A 25,077-nucleotide genomic window follows, 5' to 3' on the forward strand; every position below is an offset into this window, starting at 1 on the left:
TGGCAGTGACACTCAGCTCTGTCACAAAGGCAACTGCTCCCCCTGCTCGCTCTTGTACAGGGAGATTGATTCACCCCACAGTTAAGATGCCCCCTGATTTTTCAGAGTTCCTTTAGCAAGCATGTGTCCAAGGAAGCTACACGCTGTCATTTTGAAAGCAGATGCTGTTCAAGTAGCAATAATTTAGAATGGAACATACAAGCCTTTTTACATGGAAACTTTTATTATCGAGATCTGTACATTCAAGTCGCACATACTTTTAAGTCTTTGATGGAGCTGGAGCACAGGAGCACAACAACAGCCTGGTCTGTGGGAACAGCTAAAGAGTTTATGCCTCAAAAGTAGCCAGGAAATTCGTGACTATTTCCTTCAACTTAGCTTCTGTCTGGTCAGAGATCTTCCCTTCGGTCCTGTTGAAAAGAGTTTAGTTAAACTTCTGACACAGGAAATATATACACTCTCTAAGGCAAGAAATGAACCTTCCGATTTCTAACAAAAGGAGCAGATGAATTAACACATTTATGTCTGGTGCATGAAGCTATACCACTTAAATAAATATAACATACTTTCTCCTAAAGTTAGTCCTGTTTAAGAACAAAGGTTTGCCAACAAACACTTTCAAAACAGCTGTAGGTAGCTCTTCCACAGAGCTATGCCTCAGAGATGGAAGGCATGTGACTCATGAATCAACAAGCCAGGACCAGTTTACAGGACTATGGAAACCCCCAACCATGCTCTCAGCAGCAGGGAAAGCAGTGAGCAACCCTCAACCCACAGGAACAGCTTAAAGCTATCAAAAATATGGGGACTGCATTAAATGACTGCAGTATCAGATCAGGAGGGGAATTCAAATACATTCATTTTAAGCATCAACTGATTTCCCAAGTAAAGACTGGGGACAAGAAGCTGAGCTCTGGAGAGCAGGACAAGGACTGTAGGAAGGCTGACTGAACCTCCAGGTCTGGTACAAGCAGGTTAAGGCCTGATGTTCTATGATACAGTAAATTAACAGTTCAGAGACCGTGACCTGCGCTCCAGCTGTCAGGTCAGTACCCTTGGTATGAAGTAAGACAAATCATCACATACCTGATGGTGGAGAGGAGGGCCTGGTGCTGACTCAGTACATGAGCAAGGAAAGCACTCTCAAATTTAGTGATTTTGCTGGGCTCCAACTTGTCCAAGTGACCTCTTACACCGGCATAGATGACTGCAACCTGTTCCTCAATAGCCATGGGAACTGCATAAAACAAAGAATTCGATCCACAGAATGTCTTAATGCTGCCACAAAAACAAGCCTTGTTAGCACAAGAGACTAATAGGAAACACGGACTTGTTATATCCAGGAGACTCACCATACTGTCCTTGTTTGAGGAGCTCTGTCAGACGGACACCACGGTTCAGCAGCTGTTGTGTGGCAGCATCCAGATCAGACCCGAACTGAGCAAAGGCAGCTACTTCACGATACTGAGCCAATTCCAGCTTCATGGTACCTGCCACCTATAACAGAAAATACAGCTCAGCCTGTCTGACCCCCTTCAAAACATCCCGAGCCGTCTGTAAGTCATCTTAGGCTGGCAGCTTTGCCACGCATATCAGTCACGTGAATCTCAGGTGGTAACACCCATTTCTAAATATCAAACCATCTGCTTGGCCTTTTAAAATAAGCACGCTACTCCTACCTAAAACAGGGAGAGATGATGTTAAATCTCTCAAATTCGTTATTTGGTCTTAAAAGCATTGTCTATTTCTAGTCAGATCAGTACCCCAGTTCAATAAACTGAAAATACAACAGCCCCATCTTTATGCAGATACTATTTTCCTTTCTCCACTCCTCTCTCAGCAAGTAAGGGAGAAGTTCGTTCTTTTATGATTTTGTAACACTAAGGAATGGAACGCTTTATTTGCTCTCTATTCACAGCTGTTTAGAATGAAATGGGTTGGAAAGCCTACACACTACTCATCTATAGTGACAAGAGGAGCAGTAGTTTCATGCTCACCTGCTTCATAGCCCTGGTCTGAGCAGCAGAACCTACACGGGACACAGAGAGACCCACATTGATGGCCGGACGGATACCTTTGTAGAACAACTCAGTTTCCAAGAAGATCTGTAGGAGAAAATTGTTTTAGTGTCTTGCTCAGAAGCCTGGAAACCTCCTCAGAGACCTGCCAGTAAGCTACACAGAAGTACTGGCATGCAAAGAAGTCCCACCTGTCCATCAGTGATGGAGATGACATTGGTTGGAATGTAAGCAGACACATCACCAGCCTGTGTTTCAATGACAGGCAAGGCGGTCAGAGAGCCACCTCCAAAGGAATCGTTCATTTTGGCTGCTCTCTCCAGCAGGCGGGAGTGCAGGTAGAACACATCACCTGGGTAGGCTTCACGGCCAGGTGGCCGACGCAGCAGCAGAGACATCTGACGATAGGCAACAGCCTGTGTGGTACAAAGAAAAGCTCTCAGATTTCAGCAGCTTGTTTCAAATTCTGAATTTCTAAACCTGAGGTGACCTTACAGCCACAAACAGCAATGCTAGACTATGACGCTTATAAACAATGTTTCCTGACCTGTTTGGATAAGTCATCATAGATGATCAACGCATGTTTTCCATTGTCTCTGAAGTATTCCCCCATGGAACAGCCTGAATAGGGAGCCAGATACTGTAGGGGTGCTGCATCGGATGCTGTGGCAGATACCACAATAGTGTACTTCATGGCATCTGGAAAGAATTGGAGACACACACCACTGAGTATATTACTTCATCACACTTGTAATCAGCAAATACAACATACATGTGCAGTACCAGTTGCTGAAGAAAAGTCAAAGCAGCATCACTGCATTGCTACAGGAAAGAACACCACACTAGGTTAACGCATCTGTTAGCTCAACTAACTCCCGATGTTTCAAGAGCAAGTTCATGGCAGCTAACGTCTAACACTTCCTGACTTCTTTCTCATTTAAAACGAACTTTAAATGTTCACTAACATGCACTTTGGCTTCAGAAGTAATTCAGTCTGAAAGTCCATCTTCTGCAAGGAGATGGTATACCGTTTCACAGTCCCAACCAAATTATTATCATTAAAATGCTGGGGAGATCTACTGCTAGGTATGATCCTGCTTGACCACCATGCAAGAGATAAGGTGCCTGATCCTTGCAAGCTCTACTACATATGCAGCCTTGGCCAACAAGATCAAAGTTTCTGAAAATGAAGTAAAGTCTCTCCACTAAACATGCAACTGCTATATGCATTGACTTGCATACACATAAAACAAATGGCAAGTCCATAAATACTTGTGGAACATAACTTGTCATCAGGCTTGCCTGCCAAGAGTAAGCTCTCTAAACTCTCCATAAATAAAAAAAAACAAAGCAACAAACCACATGAAGGTGACTTTTCCAGAAGTAATGAAGCAACTGAACAGTTTTGGGGCCTCATACAAGTCTTCTAGTGCTATGCAGCAAAAGAGGGTTTTTTTCCCCAGATTTGTTTTGCAGAAAAGATGAGTTCACTCATCTAATAAAAAAATAATTTTGTCTGTACTGGCAGGTAAGAGAGGTCATTCAGCAGTATAATGACAATAGGATGTCACTAGTTGCCAGACTCAGGCATCCTTAAAAATCTGTACCTGCATCAGTGAGCCTCTTCACCAGCTGAGCAACAGTAGATCTCTTCTGACCAATTGCAACATAGATACAGTACAGCTTCTTTTTCTCATCTGTTCCATCATTAAATCGTTTCTGGTTGATGATTGTGTCAATTGCAATTGAAGTTTTCCTGTGTAAAAAAGAGCTAGGTAAGTTAAGCTGCCTGCAGTTCTCCCATCCTCTCCGGAGTTCTTTGTTCAACTTCGTACATCAGCACACGCTGTGCTCAAGTCTCTGCTTAAGGAAACATTTTTAGCTCGGCCATTTAACTTACCCGGTCTGCCTGTCACCAATGATCAGCTCACGCTGGCCACGGCCAATTGGCACCAAGCTGTCCACGGCCTTGATACCGGTTTGCATGGGTTCACGCACGGAGATTCTGGGAATGATCCCAGGGGCCTTCAAGCCAACTCTTCTACGTGTCTTAGATGTAATAGGACCCTTAAAAGAGAGGAAACAACCTGTCACAGTCTGTATCACGCAAATACAGTAGAGGTGGTAAGCACATCGTTACACTCACCTTCCCATCAATTGGATTGCCCAGGGCATCTACAACGCGGCCCAGCAGCTCTTCCCCAACTGGAACGTCCACAATGGCACCAGTCCTCTTCACAACATCCCCTTCCTTGATCAGTCTGTCGTTACCAAACACGACAACACCAACATTGTCGGGCTCCAAATTCAAGGACATACCCTAAGACAAAGACCACATCATCCTGAAAAAACTCAGACAATATTTACAAAATTTTGACAGTTTAATAGCAGTATGATTATTCTACAGTGTAGAATATCTAACATTGTCTTATCTCAATCTTAATTGTAACAAAAGTCAATATTCAGCTTTTAATTATAATGTCTGCATGCTCTTCCACACTGGTGAAAGAGCCCGCCCAAGCTGTCATACCACATAATTAATTACAATTGCAGCGGTATAGCATTAAGTCACTTACCTCTATAAAAAGAACACAAAGGATAAACAGGTTTCAATTATAACATTTTTCTCTTCCTTATTAACTGGACAAGAGAAAAGCACTGGCTTTTTCTCTGCCTACAGCAAACTAGGTCATTAAAAATACTGGAAGAGATGATAAAAGTACTCTAAGAACATTCAGACAGCTTTTTAGCTCTACTCTGCTCTTAGGACTACAAGAAATCAGCAAACCACACGCTGTATTGGAGCAGAGAGGCTACTACTCAGCAATAAACAGAAAAGCCAGGCTAAAACAAAGAAAACAAAATCCAATTCCAAATTAGTTCTTATATTTCCTAGATGAAAACAAAGCTCAAATGTTCCCCAAGAAGCAGATACTAATAGTGAAAGCAAAGTGTTACAAATTCAAAGAACATCTGCTTTTTGTAGTATCATTTCAACTAGTTACTACCTATTAAAGTTGCAATGAAGTCTGTAAAAGGTCCATACAGGTACTTTGAAACAGTGTCTCACGTACCCCTTAAAAAAAGTCATCTCTATATTTCTAGGCGAAACAAACTCCTTCAGTGAAAGCTTACCTTCAGTCCAGAGGAGAATTCAACCATTTCCTCTGCTTGGACATTTCTCAGGCCGTACACACGGGCAATACCATCACCAATTGAGAGCACACGACCAGTCTCCTCAAGTTCAGCAGAGGTGTCAGCTCCCAAAATTCTCTCCTCAAGAATAGAGGAGACCTCGGCAGTACCTGGAAAGAGACATTTCCAACCAGATATAGCATGTTAGAGGCACAGTATGAATTCAGTAAGCTTGCCCTGAATTCACAAGCCAAGGTACCCTTGCTCAGGTATGCCGCAAGGTCTAGCAAGCAACACTTTTCCTTATATAGGATGCGTAAGATAAATGACAGCTTCTGTTCAGAGTCAATAAAGCAGCTTCAACTAATCATTACCAGCCAGCTTCAGTCACAACCTTGATGGCTCTTTGGTAATCACTTTCTGTCATTATGTCCCACACTATTTGCAATCTCTGCCTTAGAAAGCAACTAGATTAAATAATCAGCCTTAGCTGAGAAAGAACAGACACACTTGCTCCGCCTGCAGAGCATTTACTTGCACTGTAGGCATCAAAACACCCTGTCAGCCGATTTGTGACCCAAATGTATTTAAATAAACTCTATACATCTAATAAAGAAGGTGTTCGATACAAGCTATAAAATGAATTCTCCATTTTCCTCTAGCTTGTTTGGCAGTGCACCTCCAACAACTTTTTGTTTCCTCAGCTACGAAACAGTAACACGGTGAACATGTTATTTCCTAATCATAACTTTAATCATCCTAAACCACTTCAATAATTGCACATGAACCACTACCAAAAATACAGCTATGCAGTGCCACTGCCTTCACTAAACACCAAGACGCTGGCAACAAAAGTTACACTCAAGGACACAAGGTCAAACCCAGGCACAAGGCAAACCCTGGGAAAGTCATCTGTCCCTTCATCCTGTGACAAACAAGACAGGACAGTGGGCTTTGAAGTGTTTTTTCAAATAATTCTGCAGGAGCTGAAGACTGAATCAAATCCTTGTGAAGCAGGTAAGCTGTGCAGGCCAGCTGATGCGACTGTCCTTTGGTTTGGGCATAATTTAAACGGTTATAGACGTGAAGTTCACTGGATGTTCACTGTCAAATGCTGTCTGTACATGTGTCCTTGAGTGTCCTGTCCACTGACACACAAACCTCTCACACTCCATATTCAAACCCCTTTTTATCTAACAAAACGAATTCTTATAAATAGACCTTTCCCAGACTCACCAGTTTTCTGAAAGCATGTTTTGGAGGCATGGAGGTTTCTTGTAGCAACAAATGCCGCACCCAAGGTGTTTCTGGAAACCTAAAACAATTGTTTCAATAACAGTGAGGTTGCCTTGATTAAAAAAAAAAAAATACTAAGAGATAACACACTGAAATTTCTGATTGTGATGTTATATATTTAATGTGTCTTGATTTTGAGCTGAGCCCCACAGCGCTCCATTTGTAAGTTGTAGCTACAGAACCAAGCCAAATATTGCGAAGCAAGGACAAATGGTAAAGGAGATTGCTGTGAATTACTCGCTGCACTTTTCTGCACCACACTGATGTCACTGCCACAGCACTGCAGCAGCTCCCACTGCAACACCCTCCCTCACCTGCCTCCTTCGCTCTGAACATCACAGCCTTAGGGCACAAAGAAATAAAACAGTATGTCTTTTACTGCACCACGCAAGAGAGAAACCACAGAATCATTTTGATTGGAAGAAACTCTTAAGATCATCAAGTCCAACTGTCAACCCAACCCTGTCACTAACCCATAGAATCATAGAATATGGGTTGGAAGAGCGTGTGTTCTAAGGGTTGGCCTTCTTCAGAAAGATGTAACTTCAGCATGGCTAGAACATATAGGATAGAAAAATGAAAATAAAAGCCTATTATATTAAAGCATTAAATGGTTGTTATAATGCTAAAGCTGCCAGTGCGGTCCCATTTAACGCTCTTTTTCTGAAAGCCTGGGCAGGTCTTTCCATTCACCTTCACCGGGGACACCGGCCGGGAGCAGATCCTGACAGATCTCTGCAATCTCGCTAAAAATCGGGGACTATACAAAAATTGGGGGAATACGAAAAAATGGGGGACTATTAAAATAATGGAGGAGGGAAAAAAGAGAAAAAAAAAACCACCTCTTAAGAGCTCGCAGCTCAAATCCCTGACTCAAACCCCTGCCCGTTACAGGGTCCTTGCAGCTTTTAGACATTAACCTGAGCAATGGGCAAACCCGCATCCCCGGGGAAGGACACACCGTCCCCAGAGCCCCAAATCCCCCTGGGCGAGGGCACCCCAGCCCCTCAGCAGCGGGTCGTGCCCATCGCTGAGGTGACTCCCCACACACACAGCCCAGGCTCCCCAGGCCCGGAGGCCGCGTCCCCTCAATGTCACCTCAGCGCCAAGATGGCGGCGCCCGCCATTCCCCCCCACCCGCCCTTGTCCTCAGGTCGCCGTGCTCACCAGGCCGGCCTGCCGCGGCAGGGAGCGGGCGAGGGCGGCAGCCAGGCGGGCGGAGAGCATGGTGGTGGTGGTGGTGGTGATGGTGGCGGCGGCTCCTCCGAACCAGAGCGAAGCGACCGTGAGGCGCTGCCGGCCCCGCGCTCCTTCTCTCCACAAAATGGCGGCGCCGCGCTCCGCCCCTTTTGGAGGCGAGGGCACGCCCACGGGGCGGGCGCGCGGCCGGAAGTGGTTCCCCAGCAGCCCCCCCTCAACTCCACCCCCACCGTCTGGGAACGTATAGAGATACGTGTAAAATAATGTAAAAAATAGCCAGAAATGGGGCTTTTAGAAAAATCCTCAGTTGCGGCAGGTGTCCTTGAGTGGCCTTGGGAGGGCGGAAGGGGCGGAGAGCGGCGGCGGGGCCTGAGGTGGGCAGGGCCCGGGAGGGGTTCGGCTGTGAGGGGGACATGGGGACATGGGGGACATAAGGACATGGGAGCATGGGGGACATAAGGACATGGGGACATGGGAACATGGGGATATGGGAGACATGGGAACATGGGAGACGTGAACCATGGGGGCTTGGGGAACGTGGGGGATATAGGGGACATGGGGACAAAGGAACATGAGGACATTGGGGACATGGTGCCTGTGACTGCACTGGGTGCTCACATTGCTGATGGGGAACATGTTCAGAAATGAGCTTGCACCCCAACAAATAAATTAATCACAATTTCTTGGCTTGAGCCTGAAAATTTCTCTAGGTCTGTATTGACTGCAGTTATATTTGGCTTTGAGTCTCATCAGCATTTATATTTATCAAAATATAGTAATATAAACATTACTTCATTGTGACAAACTTCCATTAGACTTAAAATCCGTGAAAAGAAAGCATATTTATCTTTGAAACAGAATCTAGATTAAAGCACTAGCAATTTGGGGTGACATGGGGTGTGGTGTGGGGACAGGGTGGCCGGCGGGTGTCCCCTCTTTTTTGGGAGCTGTGGGTGTTTGTAGATTCAGAGTGTTTTGGGTTGGGAAAGGACCTTAAAACACATCCAGTGCCACTCCTGCCATGAGCAGGGACATCTTCACCCAGATCAGGTTGCTCAGAGCCCCGTCCAGCCTGACCTTGAACACTTCCAGAGACGGGACATCCACGGCTTCTCTGGGCACCCTGTTCCAGCACCTCATCATCCTCATGGGGAAGAATGTCTTCCTTATATCTAATCTAAATCTTCAAGTTTGAAGCCATTACCCCTTGTCCTATTGCAACAGGCCCTTGTAAAACGTCCCTCTCTGGCTTTCTTGTAGGTTCCCTTTAGGTATGGAAAGGCTGCTGTAAGGTCTCCCTGGAGCCTTCTCCAGGCTGAACTCCAAAGCTCTCTCAGCCTGTCCTTACAGGAGAGCGGTTCCAGCCCTGGGATCATCATGGTGACCTCCTGTGGACTTGCTCCAACAAGTCCATTTCCTTATTACATTGAAGGCTCCAGAGCTGGACTAGCACTGCAGGTGGGGTCTCACCAGAGCGCGGCAGAATCACCTCCCTCAAGCTGCTGGTCTCACTTCTTTTGATGCAGCCCAGGACACTGTTGGCTTTCTGGGCTGCAAGTTCACATTGCTGGGTCATCACCCAACACCCCCGTGTCCTTCTCCTCAGGGCTGCTCTCAGTCCTTTCTCCACCCAGCCTGTATTTGTGGTTGGGATTGTCCTGCCTCATGTGCAGGACACTACACTTGGACTTATTGAACTTCATGAGGTTCGCAAGGGCCCACCTCTCCAGCCTGTGAAGGTTCCTCTGGTTGGCATCCCATTCCTCCTGCGTGTTGACCGCAGTGCTCAGCTTCATACCATCCGCAAACTTGCCGAGAGTCACTTGGTCCCACAGTCCATGTTGCCGACAAAGGTATTAAAAGAGCGCCAGTCCCAAAAACCAGCCCTGAGGAACTCCACTCATCACTGGTTTCCTCTTGGCCACCAAGCTGTTGACTCTTTGAGCGTGACCATCTAGCCAATTCTTTATCCACCTGGTGGTCCATCCATTGGATCCACATCTCTCCGGTTTAGAGACAAGGGTGTTGTGTGGGACAGTACCAAACACTTTGCACAAGTCCAGGTAGATGACATCACTTGCTCTTCCCTTATCCACCAGTGCTGCAAGCCCATTGTAGAAGGCCACACAATTTTTAAGGCATGACCTTCCCCTACTGAAGCTGTGATGGTTGTTATCAATCATCTCCTTATTTTCCATGTGCCATAGCATAGTTTCCAGGAGGATCTGCTCTGCGACATTGCTGAGCACAGGGGTGAGACTGACCAGCCTGTAGTTCCTGGCTGCTTTGTCTTGTACCAGCAGATGATGGCAGAAGAAAAACATGGCAGAGAAGTACTGGCATCTCACCTGTGCTCTGGAAATGGGGGTAAAAGGGACGTGGCATCCAGCACCCTGTTGGTTTTCTTACTGCTGCAACAGAGGAGCTTCAGAGAATTTGATAGGCTGATGATAATGTGTGAAACCCAAAAGCTTGACCCCACAGGAGCTGTCAGAGGTGACGGTGACAGGACAGCAGCATCACGAGCTGAGGAGAACCTCGCTGCCAGAGGTGGTCGTAGTTATGGTGCACAGGGGTCTCTCTCTTAAAATCATATAATAGATTCATGGAATAGTTTTGGTTGGAACAGACCTTCCCAGCTGCCCCAGTGCCCCCCCTGCCATGAGCAGGGACATCTTCACCAGCTCAGGTTGCTCAGAGCCCCGTCCAGCCTGGCCTGGGATGTCTCCAGGGATGGTTCAGCCACCACCTCTCTGCCCAACCTGGGACAGGCTCTCACCACCCTCAGGGACAACAATTCCTTCCTCATGTCCAGCCTGAATGTCCCCTCCTTTAGTTTAAAACCATCATCTCTTGTCCTATCACAACAGGCTCTGCTCAAAAGTCTGTCCACATCTTTCCTATCGGCCCCTTTTAACTACAAAAAGGCCGCAATAAGGTCTCACCAGAGCCTTGTCCGGGTCCACCTACCAAGGTCTGATCCTGTCAAGACAACACACTTGGCAACAAGTCCCGTATGTGAGATATGGGGTTTATTCTGCCAGAGAGAAAGTGCCAAAGCTCAGGCAGGCAGAGTGTGATCGTGTCCCGCTGGAAATCCAGAGAGGTTCGTATAGTGAAGATCCCACTTCCCAGATTGAGAAGTTTGAGTGAAAAATCCTCCACTGTTTTGGCACGTGTGGAATGTGATGCTTCTGCAGTGTTTCTCTTGCTGGTTATTTCAGTAACCACTTCAAATTCTGTTAAACTGCCCGAAAGCAAGCAAACAAACAAACAAAAACCACATTGATTTAAATAACCCATTTAAGTGTTATTGTTCGAGATGACACATGTCGCAGGAACAACCACAAATCCACGGATAAAATTTAAATAGTAAATTTAGTTTCCTTACCTTGTGAACTGGGGGATCCCCAAAAAGGCACTCGGGCAGAGGCACACGGGAGAAGACACAGGCACTGAGGAGCTCTGTCCTTGCCAGAGAATCACCAAAACTGCTGGTTTTGCACCTATTTCAAGGATTCACACAGGCGCAGTTTTCTGCTAGGCTTTAATCTCCTCCACAGCACAGTAGGAACCTCAAACATGTTCCATAAGGTGCCCCTAAGTCTGTCACAGGCCTGTGTTACCGAAACACAGAGTCTCTTGTCAGGCACTCAAGGTTAAACTACAATTTGTGTGGTTTTGTGTTTTTCTGCACTCCAGCTGCAGTCACTTGAGGATATTCACAATTTTCCTCGCCAGCCTTCCATAATATTCACACATTTGCACTTTCTCTGCATTGCTAAAGAAAAGTGCTTATGTGATAACCATGTAAAGGATTTGACTCAGAAAATGTGGTTTTATGGCACGTTTTCTAACAAGGACTACAGCTTTTATATTTATTTGTGTAAGCAGTGATATACCAGCCATTAGATTTTTACCCTTTAGCTTAAAAATGTGTTTTAAGCCTTTTTGTTGAAGGGCTTTATATGCCTTTATTTGTAAGTTGCCTTATGATGTACATTAAATACACAATTCCATCAAAAAAGTCAAATTATTTTACTCACTGAATACTGTTTTATTGAAAGTGTTGGGTGTCAGGGAAAAGTAAATAATTTCAAAACATTTGGAGCGTTTAAATCCATTTCAGTAAAAGTGTTTAGTGCGGTTAGTGAAGCGAATTTTTGGTATTTTTCGTTGTGTTTCAATGAATTTAAACGTAGGAACATGCCGGGCCCGGAACTACGAGTCCCATGAGGCCCCGCGGCCGCGGGGGCAGCCGGGACGGAGGCGGGAGGGTCGAAGCCGCGGTGGCCGCCATGGAGGAGAAGCTGGAGCGGGTAACGGCGGGACGGGGCCGGGGTCTCACGATGCGGGGTCACCGCGGCTGGAGGCGGCCGAAGCCCCTTCTTGGGGCTCCCTGAGGCCGGGTCGGGCTGCCCCTCACCCACCCGGCGCTTCTTTCCCGCCGGAGCGGCGCAGGGCATGGTGAGGGAGCGTTTTCCCGCCCCTGAGGGAAGCGGTGGCCGCTGGGCGGGTTTTGCAGCGGGAATCTCTTGCGTTCACCCACCTCATCCTCTGCTGGGTAACAGCCCCAGATCACTCACCTTCAATTTATTGATGAAGTTCAACTAGGGCAGGTGTAGGGTCCTGCACCTGGGGAGGAACAACCCCAGTCACTAGTAGAGGTTGGGGTTGAGCTGCTGGAAAGCGGCTCTGCAGAGAAGAACCTGGGAGTTCTGTGGACAACAGGGTGACCTTGAGCCAGCAATGTGCCCTTGTGGCCAAGGAGGCCAATGGCCCTGGGGTGCATTAGGAAAAGTGTGACCAGCAGGTGGAGGGAGGTTGTTCCTCCCGCTCTGCTCTGCCCTGGTGAGGCCACATCTGCAGTTCTGTGTCCAGTTCTGGGCTCCCCAGATTAAGGAGGACAAGGAATTACTGAAGGGACAGAAAGATGCTGAGGGGTCTGGAGCATCTTTCTGATGAGAAGGCACTATGAGAGCTGGGGCTGTTCAGCTGGAGAAGAGAAGCTGAGAGGGATCTTATCAATGTGATAAATATCTCCAGAATGGATGTCCAGGGATGGACCAGACTCTGTTCAGTGGTGCCCAATGACAGGATGAGGGGCAACGGGCACAGACTGAAGCACAGGAGGTTCCATCTGAATATGAGGAGAAACTTCTTTCCTTTGAGGTGCCAGAGCCTGGCCCAGGCTGCCCAGAGAGGGTGTGGAGTCTCCTTCTCTGAGACATTCAAACCCGCCTGGACACGATGCTGTGTGACCTGCTCTGGTGACCCTGCTTGAGCAGGTGGGTTGGACTGGATGATCTCCAGAGGTCCCTTCAACCCCAACCAGCCTGTGATTAAGTTGGTTTAAAATGCTAGATTATGAAGATCTTGGGTCCCTGACATTTCTGCACTTCAAATCGTTGTCGCTATAGGAAGTGGCAGAAAGATGCAGTTCATAATTTCATCGTGAACTTGGCATTCTTGCATTATTAAGAGTTTCCTTCCACAAACAGCCCGTGCCGATTGCTTCAAAGGGATTGATGGTTTTCTCCACAGCATAGTTCAGGGTGATGATGCACTGCGCTTCCTCCAGCACCTCACCCACCCCTCACCCCTGAGCCAGGGACGATGATAAGAGGCCTTGGCATTCTGGAGACCAAAACCTCCAAAGAACAGGAGGACACAAGGAAATGGAATGAAGTTGGGTCAGGGGAAGTTCAGATGGGACATTAGGAAAAGGTTCTTCACTTATGAGTCCCTTCCAACTCAAGATATTCTATGATTCTGTGTTTGCTGTGTGCAGTATATGTAGCTGAGATGCTGGTGTGGCAGAAGCATAAAGAAGTATATGCTAGAAAGAAATGTCTTTTCAAGTTATAAGGCTGGGTCCTTTTCCATCCTCAGGTTGCTTAGATAGCCTAAGACAAGAATTCATGTTTCTTTGGTGTTGAACTTCCATGTGTTCAATTATTACCAGCCATAATCTAATCTCTCAGTGTCACCTGAGAGCACTGTGTTCATCTCTCTCCCATTTATGAATTTATTTTCTGTGTTAGAAACTGTGCTCTGCAGGGCTTAAGCCTGCACATTATAATAACCCTCCCATTGATCACTGGGCGTTTCTATCCCACATGGCTTTAATGCAGTTTTTACCGGCAGCCCAAATACCCATTTAACATCTTTTGGACCATTAGTGTGTTTGTAGCAAACAGGTCACGTGAATAAAAATATAAAGCTTTATCAACTGGAGATAAGCACGTGTCCAATGAAACGAGGGAGATTAAAAGGAGAAGGTTTTCTAAACCTCAGCGTGTATTTGAAAAAGAGACAGGGAAGCTGTCTGCCCTTTTTCCACCCATACCTTGACTGACATAGTAGGAGTTACTCCTGAGAAACATGGAGCTCGGAGCGCTTTACATGTCTCATATCTGTCAGCTATTTTCTGACATTTTCACTTGTCTGTTTACTCTTTTTTTTAATATATATATATATATATTTTTTCCCCTTCTCTGGCAGGTTACTCTGTGGCTGAAGAAAAAGTATGGCAATGAGCCTATTCCAAAGTACGAAGTGAATGAAGCGACAGTTGGTATCTTGTATAATCTTGCAGAACGCAGTGAAGCTAGGGAGAAGGATCTTTCTTTGCTGGTAGAGGACATGAAAGAGATGGCAGCAGAATATGAAGCAAAGGGTGAGTTTAAAGCTCCACTTCTCAGTTCCATCAAAGTTAGTGACACTGAAGATCAGCGTTGTTAAATTCTTACAAACAAATATATATATATATATAAAATTGGAATAAACTCAGCTTTTGTTCTGGTACAGCTTTTACTATCCCATGCCTTCCTTTTGAAAAAATGTATAGTGACATAAAGTTGGTCAAGAACAATTTTTTAAGCCATCTTGAGCGTGCTGTAAATACAGACAAGCAGATTAGTTGCTAAAAACTCCTGGCCTGTTGGGCTGGGTAGCACAGCATTGAAATATTGGCTGGATAGACAGAGAAGCAACCCTACAGCTGATTTAAGAGTCGGAGCTGGTACTGTTAAGGAAAGCGCTTGAGGAATCTGAAATAACAGTGAGGTGACTGAGTTACGTTTGAGCTGTCTGGAGTGAGTGATGTGTTTTTTCTGGAGCGAGTGGTTCAGGGGACCATAAATACATTTCTAACACAAGCATTAAAAGAGCGAGTCCCATCTAGGCCTTGAAAGAACAGTAATACAAAAATAATTATGATTTTTGCTCATATTTGTTTTCCAGCTAAGTATCTAGAGAGCATTCTCAGAGAAAGTCTGCGTCTTTCCCCGTCTAGTCTGTCCAGTGAAGCCGCCCGTGACCTCGATGTTCTGGCAGACTGTGCAATGACACTTGAAATGAACGACACGTCTCTTGCCAGGTAATTATTCCCACTGTGCATCAAAGCGATGGTCTGTGCTGTTTCCCTCTGTTTTTTCAATTCAACAGTTTCAAATTCAACTTTCACACCAGGAATCTTACCTGTCCAGCTTCTTTTGTATCCCCTTGGGCAGCTTTGGAGGACACAGGAACTGAGCACAAAGCTCCAACTCTTGATTATTCTGGTGAAGGAAGCCTGAGCAGTGCCATCTTTTACCCCAGCTGCTGTGGTCAGTGGCTGCAGGATGCTGTCACTCAGACTTGTGCCAGGTAGCACAAGCTACAGAAGGTTTCATACTGCTTAGGCCAGGACTGAGGGACTGTAACTGGTCTTTGTCTCAGCTCGTCTTTTTTACCTGGCTGCAGTTAATTAACGTGAGGAGATTTCCTTAGCTTAGACACAGGGAAATGGCAGCTGTTGGTCTGTTCTTCCTGTGCCTCTTTCCCCAGCCTGGCTTAGGCCCTAACACAGCAGGTTTGTGCTGGGCGCAGGTAGTGAGGAAGGGCTAAAATCAGCCTTGGAATCCAATATTTGTGTGATGTTCAGGAGCTTGGCCCTTGGCTGCTTTTCTCCTCAACTAAAGGAGCAAGCGGCTTTGCACTGTTTGGGAAGAGACTGAAATACTGCTGGATATGTTTTGGGGACGTGCATTTGGAGCACTATTCTGATGGGAGCGTCTGAGGGACCTGTGGGGTTCAGCTGGAGAACAGGAGCTGAGGGGAGACCTTCTGATCTCTGACCTGCCTGAAAGGAGCTTGGAGCCAGGGGGCGTTGGGCTCTGCTCCCAAGGAACAAGTGACAGGATGAGAGGAAACAGCCTCAAGTTGCGCCAGGGGAGGTTAAACTTGGATCTTGGGAACAATTTCTTCCCCAAAGGGCTGTGGGACATTGGAACAGGCTGCCCAGGGCAGTGCTGGAGTCACCATCCCTGGAGGGGTTGAACAGACGTGGAGATGAGATTCTCAGGGACATGGGGTAGCACCAGGGTTGGGTTAACAGTTGAACTTGATGACCTTGAGGATCTCTTCCAACCAGAATGATTTTGTGATTTTCATGAACTGAATGGTAAGGTAATTTGGCAAGCCAGCAGTGGAGCATCTCATCATGTCTGACCCAATGGCTATATTCACTGGAGCACCAGGTCTTGTTCACTTCCTCCTACTGAGTCTGCTGGACCATTTTTCCCCTTCCAGATGAAATCTTTGTTAGTTAGGGGAAGCAAACACCCTTACAGACTTGTTTTACTTTTCTCCTTAGATATAGCTGGCAGTTATCTGATGTATCATAGTTTGAGAACAAAAAATAGAAAGTAATTTGTGTAAAGTGTGGAGAAAATAAAAATTCTGAGTTTCAGAAGAGCTGACTTCTGAGCATTCCCACTGAATCTCTCTTTTCACCAGCTTCTTTGCAGCCATCAATGATATGGCTTTGGAACTGTACACAACGGAATCAAAAAACAGAGAAATGAGAAAGGAGTTGATGAAGATGAAGAAAAAAATAACTAAAGCGCTGTTGATGGAAAAGCAGTTAAAAGAGTGAGTAATTCATGAGAAAAGGGAAAGGTGTGAGCAATACTGCTGATCTCTGCAATGTGGAACATTGATTGTGATTAACTAACAAGGATAACTGAATTTTCAGGGTTTTAATGCACCTCTAATTCACAATATTGGGAAGTATCTATCAAAAGCCATGGGCTCTGGAGACATCCAGTAGTAAAAAGAGATTTGGGTTGCCACCAAACTCATTATTTAAAATCAAAAATGGTCTACAAGCAGTTCTCAGACATGGACCAGTTGCCTTTGTCTGACATTGAAGGCAAACCTGATTCTTCTTACCACATTTAGCGTGGGCTCTGTAGTCAGAGTGAAGAAGCCAGGCAAAACAAATAGCTGTTTCCAAGGAAGAATTTCCTTTAACCAGTGTGTTGGAGACTTAAAATAATAATAATAATAAATCAGTATCAATTCCATTCCCTAGACAATGTAAACTGAGGTGCTTTGCTAAGTATAGCAGGATCAACCCAAGTGAATTAGGGAATTACATGGAAAACTATTACTCTGTGCTTTTATGCAGATGGCTTTCCCCTTGGCTGTTTCTGGTTTTCTTTTTTTGTTGTTTGTTTGTTTGTTTTCCCCTAGCCTTTGGGAGTGTGGATGTTACAGCTGCAGATGTTTCCACTGGGAAATCTCACATGTTTTTCTCTGTTCTCTTCCTTCTAGTGTTGATTGTATTACAGAGTTTAACCTAAGCACAGATAATTAAGCGGTATTTATATACTGGTATGTCTTTGAATGTAAAAATTTGTTTATTTCTGCATTTTTTTAAGGGATGTTAAAAAAACAGAGGAAATTCTGGAGTCAGAAAAGCAGAAAGAAGAGAGCCTCTCTTGGAAGTTGAAGTTCATTACAAGTAAAGCTGAGGAATTAAAAGTCAATGTCAAGCGTGCTGAGGTAGATGAAAGGAACTTTCTAACAAGATACTGTGACAGGATGGCACAGTCGTGGTTGGTTGGGACCAGCATTGTAGTTGGAGGCATCCCTGGAGCTTCCTAAACTTCAGGGTTTAGGGGTCTTGGGTTAACAGGACAGTGTGCTACTACACTTGAGTTGTTCCTGCTGCAATCCAGGTCATCTTATAGTAAACTCAAGGACACTTTCTCTTCTTTCCCTGAGAACTGTATTAGCTCAGACTACCTTGTGCTTATCGTGAGGTACTGTCATGTAAGAGTATACAGACAGTAGCCAGTTGAGTTGCTCATTCACTGAGGTAAATTGTGTGTCCAGATTCTGAATATAGCCATTTTTTGGAAATTAATAAATGATAAAGCACAAAAGGCAGAAGTTGTACTGTCTTCCTCACCTTTCCTACATGGTGAAGGACATGTGAATGCTTTATTTAATACTTTGATGCTGTCTAATGCCTTGACAAGTTTGAGATGGAAAATGTATTAGAACTGATGACATTTTAATGGGAAGCTTCTTCCCAGCCTTGCTATGTGCTCTTTTCCCACTAGTTTTCTGCAAAGATTTGTTGTTCTTGATATAAATTTTAGTAGCAACTGATTTCGCATACCAGCTACAGCTGTGGTTCAAATAGCACACATTTCCGTTGTTGACAAATAATGTTCTTGTTTGCCTGTTTAGATCAAAACTCAAGAAAACAGTAACTTTTTTCTTCTCTCTGCTATATTTTGGGGTCATTTACGAACAAGCTCTTTCCTGTTTGTAGGAGAAGCTCACTGCCAGAGGGTTGGACCGGTCGCTGACACACGAGGCACTCGTCACTCTGTCTCAGGTCGGTTATTTTGTACAAGGTGGATGTTTCTACAGTGATACAGACCAGCCTTGTTTGTTGGGCAGTTTCAGGAGGTGTAGTTTGCTGTTTGGTTACTTCAACAAATATTAGTGGTGAAGAAAAGGACAAACTAAAAATGCTGTAGACAGATACCTCTGAACTGGGGTATGTTGGATGGGTTTGTCTCTCCTATAAACTGAGAGATGCCTGTTTCATCGGAGATAAAAGTGGGCTTGTTTTGGACTGGAGATGGTGCTTTATTTCTGGACTCTGAGAAGAACAATTGGAATTGTTTTTTTTGAATTGTCTTTTCCCCTCCCTTATCTTTCTGCTGCTGTCTGTAATTGGGAATATAGCCCGCTACAGAATTACAGTGGAATAAATTCCCTACCACTGGAAGGAAATTGGCAGCCCATGCTCTGTGTTACAAACAGGTGGATGTTCTCTGGTCTCTATCCTGTCATATGGCTGCCTGTGTATTGCAATTACTTGGTAGAATGACCCAGGTGATTCTTTCTAGTTTGTGTGAAATAAACCTGCTTTCAAACACTTCAGAGCAAGGGGAGGACATCAAGTGAAACCCAAATTCTCTATCACTGTGTGCTTTTTTTTTTCTGTTGTCTTTATAATATTTTTCAGCAGTATTGTAAGCCCAGCAGGATAATTTCTTAAAGGGAAAAGTACATTTAATGAATTCCTAGATATGGATTTTCCAGCTTTGTGCTGAAGCATTTGTACACATGTAACATTTGTGGTGTTCTGTCTGTACTCACCACATTTTAATAGTATTGCTACTACTATAACGAGAACTTCGTCTTTCTCCCCATTTATTTTGCTGGATTTTCCTGTGTGTTACTTAAGCTGAACAATGGAAATAGGTTTTCTGATTTTTATGTTGTCATTCTCATGGACCAGCACTGGGTGGCAATGTTTACATTGCACAGCGTTCAAGACGCATACCAACCAAAAATTATTTTTTGTTGGAGTTTTATATAGAGAAACTCATAAGCAATTTCCTATACTTGTCATCTTCTAGAACCTGAGCACAAGGACAGGCTTGACTCCCCAACATTTCTATATCTGCTTTGCCAAGAGCTCAGTGAAGTGGGCAGCAAAATGACTTTATCAAGAGTGCCTTTTTTTTTTTTTCTTTTAGTTAATTATTTCTAAAGAGTTGAAGGTTGTGGAAGGTGCTCAATTTTCACACCCAAAGAGAAGTTACCTCCCTTGTTAATAAAACAAGCAAAGCAGTGCAAATGTCAGGGGAGACTTTTTGCTGCCGAATGTGCAAAAGCATGAGAATGTGTCCCCTTCCTTGGGGCTCAGTGATCTCTGAGGCCAACAGTGAGTCTGATGGATTCTTATCTGAAATCCCGTCTCCTTTTAGGGACATGAGATCAGGTGGTAACACTTTCAGAAAAAAAAAATCTGAAGATGTCTTCAGAAAGGAAGAAAAACTGATACCTTTGTGTAAAATTTGAACTGAGTCTGTCTGATAACTGCATCTTAGTTCACTGAAGATCTTCGTTCACCTTGGATCTAAAGCAGATCTTTAGATTTATGTGCATTTTGAGAAGAATCATGAGACCAACCCCCCTGAATTCTGAATGCTGCAGATATTTGTGCATCTACTTCACTGATTCACATCACTTCTTCAAGTAAGACTGAAGAATATAATCTGCCCTGTTCTCTTCACAGGAAGTGGCACGAATGAAGGACGAAATGGTGCCTATTAAGAAAGAACTGGAAGCCTACTATGATTTAGCTCCTGTGAGTATTTTTTCCACATTGTTCTATTATATTTGCCGTCAGATTAATTTTAATGGACTTTGGAATGTAAAAAGTGTTGTTGCAGTGGTTTCAGTGGACAGCTAGATGTCTAACAGGTCTATTAATGGTGTAAGCAGAAGACTTTACTTAAACAGAGGCTATGTATCTGTTAATCAAAGCCAAGAAATTAAGTATGCTTACTAGGAAAGCCTTGTTCTAACAAAACACACAGATTTGTTGGGTGAGTTCACTATTGAGGTGAATTAATTAGAATTTAGAAAAAGAAACATGGAAGAAAATATAATTCCTTAGTATAGCTTTTTTTTTTGAGATTTACTGATGTATTAGTTCTTTATGTCATCAGGCTGTCAGTATGGTGGACATAGCACGTTGTGCACAGGTTGGAGCTCTGAGTAAGATTTTAACAAATACAAAGAAATAGCCACATGTATGTTCTGTTCCTAAAACAAGTACAAGCTTGTGTAGTACTGGCTGCTCCATCATTTTCTGTGATTTCTTCTGAAGGTGCTGGGTGCGCAGCACTCTGAAATCACAGGTTTCTCATTAAGGTGACTAAATTGCAGTTTTGACATCCCCTGCCTGTGTATCACTTCTTCCTTTTATACGTTGGCTGCAGTTACTGTTGGTCGCTGTGCTAGGAGTTACTATCAGACTGCTGTGGGAAGTGTGTTTTATAAAAAGGATTTTACTCTTTTCCAATTAGAAGAACGATTGTTAGAAACTACTGTTTCATTTAAGGGTAATTTTGCGAACAACTTTGTAATGACTTTAATTGTGAGTAAAGGGGGGCTTAGTCCATGAAACACCAGGCCTTGACTTTGTGTGGCTTCTGCATTACCACCTGTGGTATTTGGGACTCCTAAACCCAAGCATTTCCAGTCACCTATGGAAAATTGTTGTTGCTGTTACAGATGAGTATTAAGGACTTTTCTCTTTGTCATTCAGGGGAGAAGTAGCAAAAACTGGAGCATGAATAGTCAAACGGGTTTTTGGTTTTATTTGATACAATTCTGAATAGTTCACTGTTTTGTGTTTGAGTTACCTGATATGGCCCCTGTTACCTCCTCATCTGGGAAGCTCACAGCCTATAACAGAGCTAACCTCAACCTTCCTGCATAAGAGGTGAAATAAATTTATTCCAGTTCTTATAAATGGGGCACAGAGGTCCAGAGAAAGAGGCTTGTCCAAAATTGGATTAGGTTCTCCAGTTCTTGCTGTCAGTGGAGACAGAGAGAGCCTTGGTGCCTCAATTCTGGTGCAGAGAGGAGGGAGGAAGGTTTGTCCTTGCAAGCTAATTGTACGTAGGAAAATTAATGCATGGATGTTTTTAAAATCCAGTTCTTCAATTGGTAGGGTTGGAAAATTGCTAAAAATCTTTTGCGTTTTAGACTTCAGGCCATACTAGAATTTTGAAAAATACATGATTGCCCAAACCAAATCGATACTAGGCTTTTAATGTCAGTACCTTTTGCATGTGAAGTGTGTACACAAAACTGAATGATTATTATTAGTACCCCTGAATTATTATTATTAGTATCCCTGAATTATAATTTTTATTATAGCTGAATTCCCCTGCAGCACATCATTAGAGTCTTGCAGTGATGCAATGGCTCTGTATTTCCCACTGAAATATTGATTTTTATGCCATTTTATCTTGTTAGAATCCTACCCTTGCACAAGTGAAAATTGAAGAAGTAAAACGAGAGCTGGTAAGTTTGTTGGTTGGTTTTTTTAATTATTTTATCTTTCACAGGTATTTAAATGAGTGCTGTCATTCCAAAACAAGCTATATATATTAACGGGTTGTGAATTTATCTATTTCTGCCTCAGATTGTGGTCTTAATGACCTCTAGAGGGAAGTTTTGCTGTGGTAAAACAGAAGCAGTGCACATTGGTAGGCGGAACAGGGATTAGGTATCTATATCCCTCTGGATTTTGTCTGATTTACCCGTCATAATGTTTATTCACTTAGCTGGGGTGCAGCTTCTTGGTTTCACAACCTTCCTTGCTGCTCCTGAACCCTCAGAGGGCTCTAGAGCCCACAAGCTGCAGTGAGGACCTTCCCCTATACCATAAAATGTCCATTTCATTCATGCTTGTGTTGTCTGCAGGTGTGGTTGTTAGAAAACATTAATATAAAGCAGTTTGGGAAGTTCACACATAGCTTTCCTGAGCAAGCTGGGCCAAATTCAAACCTAAAACCTATCTTTATTTCTTTGTGGTACTGTCTGCTTGCTTGTAGATACAACACAGAGCATTTGGTGATAAGCCTTAAAGCTGTAATCAAAAATCACAGCTGTTTGAGAGTAATTTGTACGTTTTCAGATGCGACAGCTCAGGTTGGTAAGCCACTTGTTTTTGATTGCGGAATACAAGCTCACCTTACCGACCTGAGGCTTTTATCAGGTCAGAATACTCACCTCTGGAGTGTACCTGTTCAGCTTGAAGGTGTCTAATGTCACGTTGGGGCACAGTGTAAAGGCCACCGAGCTTGTTTAGCCCTTCATTTGAAGATTTCTCTAGTTGTTTAGAGAGACTACTGCTGTTCGCAGTAGTGAGACCTTCCAGTTCAGTAGCTGGCTTAGTCAGTGCTAATAATATGCCACGATTTGGCCATCATAGGTGTGTTTAACAAGAATGTAAGAAAACTGTTTTGTGATCACCGAGTCCTCTTGTTTTTTCTTCTCCTGCTAGGAAGCCTTGGAGGCAGAGTTCTCAGAGTATGTTGAAAACCTGACTCTTGAGATGACATAAGTCCAGCAGATTCAAGCCTACCTGAAGTGCCCTGTGTGGAAGAAGATTTCCCTTCTATTGTCTATACATTTGCACTACTTAAACATTTTGAACTTCTTGCTGAACTTGCGTGGCTTTCTGCCTTACTCTTCTTGCTGTTGTGTGGCATGCTTGTGACCTAACAGCAAGCATGCTCATGTAGCCTTGCGTTTTCAAACTTCACCTGTTTTTAATAAGATAACCTCCAGACTTACTATTTCCTTTATCAGTTCTTTTCCTGTATGTGATACGCACCTGTAACTGGCCTCCAGGAAGGCACCTTCACCAGGATGTGTCCCTGTCAGGATTTGGTTGACCATTACAAATTAGAATTGAACTGATCAGGGGATCTAGTTCTCTTCTTTTTGCCCATCCAGGCTCTGGATTTTGCTTTTTCCTGGAGTCCTCTGTTTGCTGGTGCAAGTACGGTGATGACAGACTCTCTTTACATCTACTGGCTTTTGCTTCTTTGTTTTGTTTTTTCTTGTCATTTCAGGGTTGGGGACACACGATTTATGGTTTTTTTTCCATTAGGAATATATCTGATGTTCTATGAATAGTTGTATGATTCTGTGTTTACCAAGTTTGTTCTAGACTCATGCGTAGAGTGCTTCTTAGTTGAAGCATTTTCTTTGAACAGAAGCGAACAGTTAAATTTCTCCTTAATGTCTTCAGCAGGGATTTGATGTTTTAATCAAAGTGAACAATAAAGAAATGGTGACGTAGGGCTCAGAACAGTAGTTTCCGTTGCCTTCCACAGCTCTGCAGTATCCGAGACAGCCTGCAAAGGGGATTTTCTTGCGTGTATGATGGCTGTTGATCTTTGTGGAAACAGGTTAAGCTCTGTCTTGTTTCACGTGGGTCATCGTACCGGCTTCACTGGCAAACTGTACTGCTGGCAGGTAAGAGATGAGATGAGCAGTGTCAGCCTCCCAAAGTTCTGTCATTTCCATCATCTGAGAAAATGAAAACCTGGAAGGTTTGCCCACGTTCAAGGCTTTAAGAGGTACTAGCCTGTTGTCGACTACTTTCTGTTTGTCCTTACTTTATAAATAGAGCTAAACAAATGAAAATAAATACATAGCTTCATGGATAGCAAAGCTTTAAAAGGGCTTTACAGTAAAGCCTTTCTGTTTCTGAAAACACATGGATATTTTTCCAGAACCACTGTGGGATGTGATCATTTTTAAGCTAGATGGTCTTTTCCAATTCAGCCTCAAACGACCTCTTCCAAAATGGTCCCCAGAGCCCTCCTCCTATTTCCATGCCACCATCACACCAGCCTTGAACGCCTCAGCTTTTAGAAGTTGTTTTATACTAAAGCCAAATGTCTGAAAATCTCCTGTGGATGGGGAAAAATCAAAATATAGAAACAGTGGCAGCACCTAAGGATATCAAGCATGGACTAGGGCCCCTTCGTAACGACGTCCAAAGAGTTGTGGTGCTCTTTGTGACAATTTGTAGCTACATCTATTTGCAATTAGGGTTGCAAAAGATCATGGTGATGATTTAGTGTTGGTGAGTGTGTCCCCAGGAGCTGTTACTTCACTGCCGAAATTTATTTCACTGGTCTGCAGGAGAAAAGATTCTCTTGCTTCATTAGATTATCTGATCACGTTTAGGGTGTAGCCCTGATTTCTAAGAAGTTGTTGCAAGCTCAGAATCGCACTGATGTCAGTAAACTGCAAATGTCTCCTCACTGTGTAACCTTCTTCACCTTGTTTCTTTTACCATGATGAGTGAGAACTGATGAACATCCAGAGACTCTGTTGAGACTCTGCCTCATCTTCCACACTCTGGAGGGAGTCGCTGTTTAGGTTCAGGGTTTTAAACTGAGATGTTAGGAAAGGGTTAGTTGCCTTAGTTTCACAGCTATTTATCTTGATTTCGTTCTGGGCTAGAAATTAAGATGGCAAAAGCGAGTGGAAAAGACATTTTGTACACATGAGCTAAACTGGCTAAGGGGAAACTACCTCACAGGTAACTGATGTGAAATCAAGAGCAGGGATGACTATAGGTACAGCAACTGCTTACCAAAAAAAAACCCATCAAAACAAGGCGATGGAATAGTCTGAATCTGTGAAGAGCAAGAGCATAATTTGATCTTTCCTATTGAGATAGGGGAGGGAAATCATAGCCTTGACAGGCATCAGAACATAGCCGAGCAGACATCAGAGAACAATTCAACAA

General features: G+C 44.0%; 2 protein-coding genes across 2 annotated transcripts; one reads left to right on the plus strand and one right to left on the minus strand.

Annotated features, from left to right (window-relative positions):
- Positions 1-203: 203 nt before the first annotated feature.
- Positions 204-7,761, minus strand: ATP5F1A (ATP synthase F1 subunit alpha). The gene is made up of 12 exons (XM_080362146.1): positions 7,617-7,761; positions 6,390-6,468; positions 5,154-5,323; positions 4,165-4,338; positions 3,919-4,085; positions 3,626-3,774; positions 2,566-2,717; positions 2,210-2,434; positions 1,998-2,105; positions 1,353-1,497; positions 1,087-1,237; positions 204-410 (listed from the first exon to the last, which is right to left on the minus strand). Exons 1-12 carry the CDS (start codon positions 7,674-7,676, stop codon positions 329-331), a joined length of 1,662 nt encoding a protein of 553 aa, XP_080218272.1. The 5' UTR covers positions 7,677-7,761; the 3' UTR covers positions 204-328.
- A 4,162-nt stretch (positions 7,762-11,923) lies between these two features.
- On the plus strand, positions 11,924-22,869 carry HAUS1 (HAUS augmin like complex subunit 1; the record flags this gene model as incomplete). Its single annotated transcript, XM_080362564.1, has 9 exons — positions 11,924-11,968; positions 14,154-14,328; positions 14,895-15,030; positions 16,431-16,565; positions 17,357-17,480; positions 18,259-18,324; positions 20,023-20,094; positions 21,777-21,824; positions 22,810-22,869. Exons 1-9 carry the CDS (start codon positions 11,948-11,950, stop codon positions 22,867-22,869), a joined length of 837 nt encoding a protein of 278 aa, XP_080218690.1. The 5' UTR covers positions 11,924-11,947.
- Positions 22,870-25,077: the final 2,208 nt, after the last annotated feature.

The sequence above is a fragment of the Nesoenas mayeri genome (genome assembly GCF_963082525.1).
Source record: "Nesoenas mayeri genome assembly, chromosome: Z".
In the NCBI taxonomy this organism is placed as follows: Eukaryota; Metazoa; Chordata; class Aves; order Columbiformes; family Columbidae; genus Nesoenas; species Nesoenas mayeri.